The following is a 4,571-nucleotide window of genomic DNA, read 5'->3' on the forward strand; positions in this document are numbered from 1 at the left end:
TCACAGTATTAAAATAAATATGTCAGCGGCTTGACTCGAGCTTCAGTTAAAATATATATACATTAAAAAGCAAATATAGACAATGCCTTTCTTGGTAACAATGATCTTGCATCATTTTAGGCTCCATAAGGTCCGCATACAAAAAACATGTAAACTAAGACAAATTCTTCATTTTCGACGTTTTCGGGGGGGGGGGGGTGGGGTGCCATCAATCCAGTGGAAAACCCATCCTAAGCTTGATGAATATCAACTTGTATCTCGGAAAATCATGTTATCAAAGTTAACCTACCAGTTTCTACCAATTATATTCTGTCTGCAACATGATATGATCGCAGTGAGATATTGTTGTGCTTGTGTGTATGAATAATACAGTTTAACACATACCCATTATTATCGAGTGGAGTGCCATCAATCCACTGAAACATGCCCTCTTGATTGATATCATCCAGTCCAAACCAATACGAGTTACCTCCAGCCAGCTCAATGAGATGCATCTGGTGATTGCGTTAAGACAATATTTCAGAAAGAGAAAATCACCGATGATAATTTCTAATGTCCCATGATCATGATAGAGGGATAACTTTATCGATATACCGATAGTCTATGACATTCTTGGAAGTTGAATTAGCTGAATTAAGATATAATTTGTTTCCCTTATGCTTGGCTCATCGCGTATATATCATGCTTCTCTATAACCTTTTACACCCTTTCCCGAATGTTTTCACAAAACCAACAAGATTTTCTATTCCTCTCAAATTACTTTCGTTGCTTTCATTTTCTATTTTTGCACACACTATTGTTAGATTAAAGCCCGTTGAAGTTGTTATCATGTTTTATTCATACTTAGAATTAAAAGGTCCAAAATCACAATGCGTTCTTACATTGATTTTGTCTGTTTTAGGCTGGGCAAGATCCCCTCCTTGGGCCTGGCAGTACTTTCTAGCAAACGAGTATGACGTCATCGAGGATTGAGAGATATAGTACAGGGTTCCATCAAGGCGAGTCCACTTATATTCTGGAACGTCTATATATATTGATTAAAACAAGGTGATTGCCATTATTAGATGTTCATCGTGTTATGAAAAAGGAAAAAGAGAGAATTTCAAATCAGTACGTGTCATTACATTAATCATAGTCATACTGATAAAATACGTGACCAGATATAAGAAGATCATGGATTCACTCTCCGGCACGGCACTTTAATGTAACATACTCCTGTCCACCCAGGTAATATTGGTACCCTGTGGTATGCAAACATCTCCTTTGTTGGGTTTACACTGTGTGCGTCTGTAAAATGAGAGTGAAGAATGTGTACACATTGTGGTTGTGGACAAATCTTGACCCAATAACGCAGATGATAAAACGCTAAGAGATATTGGATATGCAGTTCTAACAAAACATCATTATAAGTAGGTTTGTTAACATGGATATGCAATTGTGTTTAGACATGACAGCAGATAACATTATCAAAGCTAATATTTCATCAAATACTTAGTATTTAAAGTAATCACCGGATCGTGTCTCTCCCATCCATGACAAACTTATATTAATATTTCTAAAGAGCAAGTTTAGTGGCACTTTACTTGTGAAAAAAATTAACTTTAACATATGACCCCAAATGACATTTGATCTTAGCATATGACCCCCGATATCACCATACCGTCTAGGTACACTTTGTGACGGACGCCATTTGGTCCCCTTAGTCTCGACAGACTCGACTCCATCTTTGGTAGGCGAGACAATAATAACAATGATGATATACGTTTTAGGATAGCGCATGTCACATCATATAATTTATATATATGCAGTTCTAAACGATATTGGATATTATTAGCTTCGTTTCTAATCAAAGCTCCGCTCAATGCAGTCAAGGAATAATTCCTGTCAAGTACCTACATGTACTTACTACACCTAGATCTAGTGTGGCAAACGTAATTACTGGCTTGCCAGAGGACATTAGTGGCGCAGCAAGGATTCGATTCATTTTTTTGTAGCATAGAGGGGGGGGGGGGTTAAATTATATCAAACAATAACAGTTTCCGTAACTCGACAACAGTGGATTAAAGGCTCTCTTTGAAATTTCTAGGTTAATTTAATAGACCTAAACATATTAAAAAAGCAATTAGAAATAGAGAGAGAGAGAGAGAGAACAAAAATGGCAATGAAACAGAAACGACAATACGTGTTAGGTCTAGTGACTTACCCTGATATCGTTCACATATGAAGGGTCGGTCGAGATCACAAGGAATATCAAGCCATCCCATGTCTGAATCAGAAGATAGAGTGGCACAATCTTCATTCCCATCATAATTGTTAGGTTCCGGATCCCTCCATGCTGAATACCTGTGTTTATTGAATTAAGAATAATGGAAAACCAAACGCTTGAAGGAGTAAACAGACGGTTATACGAAACAATGATTTTAAACAAAACTTGTCTTAAGACACATTTATTCAAAATTGCTTTTGATAATTAACTGTAATACTCTGTTTGCATTGACGTATATTCCATATGCACTGTAATTTGTGTGTTTATTGCATTTTCTTTCTGTTTTGTTTAATATGTCATTGTATATTGTTTGTTATAGCATTTATAGAGACTTCTATAAGCGCTTTATAAGCACCGTTTTTATTATTATTATTATTATTATTATTACAAAATGGTGTGCCTTCTTTTTTGTTTATAGGATTTTTTCTGCATTGCGTAGGCAGATATTAAATTCAAATTCTGATGATTGGATTATAATGACCTGTGTTATATAAGTGCACTGTCTTATATTTTTGCTTTAAACCTTTTAGTTCCGAAACTGGATTTTTGAGCCGAACCATCCATAAGAATATATCTCAATCAAAAAGTAAGCTTCCTGACATCACTTTTCAATCTAAATCGACAAAGAACCAATGAAGATTAATATATACGAAAATCGTAGTATGCACTACTGTTTTAACGATATTATTTCATTGCATATTGAAAAGTTGTATTTTGTATGCGGAATATTATTTCTTTTGATATGAAAATATGTATTTAAAAGTTAAAACACATCGTCTCTTGCATTACGACATGCAAAATTCATTTTTTTTTCGTTTTTTACGGACTGCAATCATTTCATGATTAAAACATAAGTTAGCGATTAAAGTGTGATCAAAAAAATTATCACGCATATTTTGCTTTTTAGACCAACAAATTACATAAAATACAATTGTTTTCGAGTTACAATTGAAAATGTCGGCGATTTTTTTCTTCTTATTTTTGGTTTAATCTATTATTTGAAACTACCTAAAACAAAAGGAACATTATACAAATCATATAATTAGAGAATGATATTAGTAATTTAGAGTTTGGCAGTTTTTTCAAAGTAGTAACAATTACGTAGGTATTATAAAGTTATTGAACATACTGTAAAGGTGTTCCGTCGATCCATTTAAATGTGCCTTCTACAGCTTTGTCAGTCAAACCTAAAAATACAAGGCTATTCAATCCCGAAATCCTGCCATGAAGAAAGGTCTGGTAAGAGGAAAATAGAAAAGTCACCCCATACAAATTACTTGCTGATTTATGTTTTCTTATTTGCATGCCTGTAAAGCCATTTCTGTCGATTTCGTAATGAAAACGAAATTTAAACAAATACAGAAAACGAATAAAAATGAAATCAACACAAGTCAATCGCCTGCTGTTAACCCAAAAGGCGGTAACTATTAAGAATTAAAACTCTCCTGGGCTCAGAGCAGGGGCGTAAATCCCTGGGAGATGGGGGGGGGGGGGGGGGCTGCATCCCCCCCCCCCTGGCTCGAAGTAGGGGGGGTGGCCTGTACAATCATCCCCCCTGATATTAAAAAAAAAGAGAGAGAAAAAAGGAAGAAGAAGAAGAAGAAGAAGAAAAAAAAATGTGATTGTTTCAATTTTAGCATAATACATGAGAAATGAGTTATTTTTTTAATGTAAGTATAACTGTATAGCCTACACGGATATAGTATGTCACGATCATTAAGAGTAGTTGCGCAACGTGCGTGAACAAGCACTTCATGAACTTTAAAATAATTTTTCGTTATTTTGCAAGGTATTATTATAGCCCAGACGTAAAGTGCGCCAGAGCGCGAGCGCTTAAAAAGTGCAATCATGTACATTAGATGCTCGGCTCCCCCACTTAGTATTATTTAGGGTACGCGTACGCTCGTTCCCGCCCTTTGAAAGCACCCCCCCCCCCCACCCTATCTCAGGACTGCCAACATTTCTGAATCCCCCTTTCGCCGGCTTTTCGCTGGCTTTTCCTACCTTGGAGACCCCCCCCCAAAAAAAAATCCGGAACACTGCTAAATGTACACCCTCCCCCCCCCCCCCCAATTTCAGGTGAGCTCTAGTCGATCGAGGGGGACTGGGGGCTAATGCTTTTACTTTTCAAAATGAAAAAATCCTGAATGAGCTTTCAAAGCTAGCGGGAATTTCAGGAATTTGATCCCGAGATTTTCTATGATATTCAAGATATTTTATAACTTCCTTTTTCAAGGAGTCCAAAGAGAGAGAGAAAAAAACCCACCCCCTTTAAAAAAAAATGTAGAGTCGAGAATGGTACAAC

At 36.3% G+C, this 4,571-nt stretch overlaps 1 protein-coding gene across 1 annotated transcript; it reads right to left on the bottom strand.

The window, feature by feature from the left end:
• LOC105444056 (C-type lectin domain family 4 member F-like) lies at positions 1 to 2,337 on the bottom strand. The gene is made up of 4 exons (XM_030981095.1): positions 2,204 to 2,337; positions 882 to 1,024; positions 385 to 494; positions 1 to 40 (listed from the first exon to the last, which is right to left on the bottom strand). Exons 1-4 carry the CDS (start codon positions 2,262 to 2,264, stop codon positions 1 to 3), a joined length of 354 nt encoding a protein of 117 aa, XP_030836955.1. The 5' UTR covers positions 2,265 to 2,337.
• Positions 2,338 to 4,571: the final 2,234 nt, after the last annotated feature.

Source organism: Strongylocentrotus purpuratus, unplaced genomic scaffold (genome assembly GCF_000002235.5).
Source record: "Strongylocentrotus purpuratus isolate Spur 01 unplaced genomic scaffold, Spur_5.0 spur5_contig_821, whole genome shotgun sequence".
Lineage (NCBI taxonomy): Eukaryota > Metazoa > Echinodermata > Echinoidea > Camarodonta > Strongylocentrotidae > Strongylocentrotus > Strongylocentrotus purpuratus.

What these genes read in the sequence shown, in the direction of transcription:
- LOC105444056 (XM_030981095.1), bottom strand. Translation starts at nt 2,264, where the DNA reads ATGGGATGGCTTGATATTCCTTGTGATCTCGACCGACCCTTCATATGT. An exon ending in CTAAAACAGACAAAATCAAT is followed by an intron (nt 495 to 881) that starts GTAAGAACGCAT and finishes CGCAATCACCAG; the next exon opens with ATGCATCTCATTGAGCTGGC. An exon ending in ACTCCACTCGATAATAATGG is followed by an intron (nt 41 to 384) that starts GTATGTGTTAAA and finishes TTTTAACTGAAG; the next exon opens with CTCGAGTCAAGCCGCTGACA.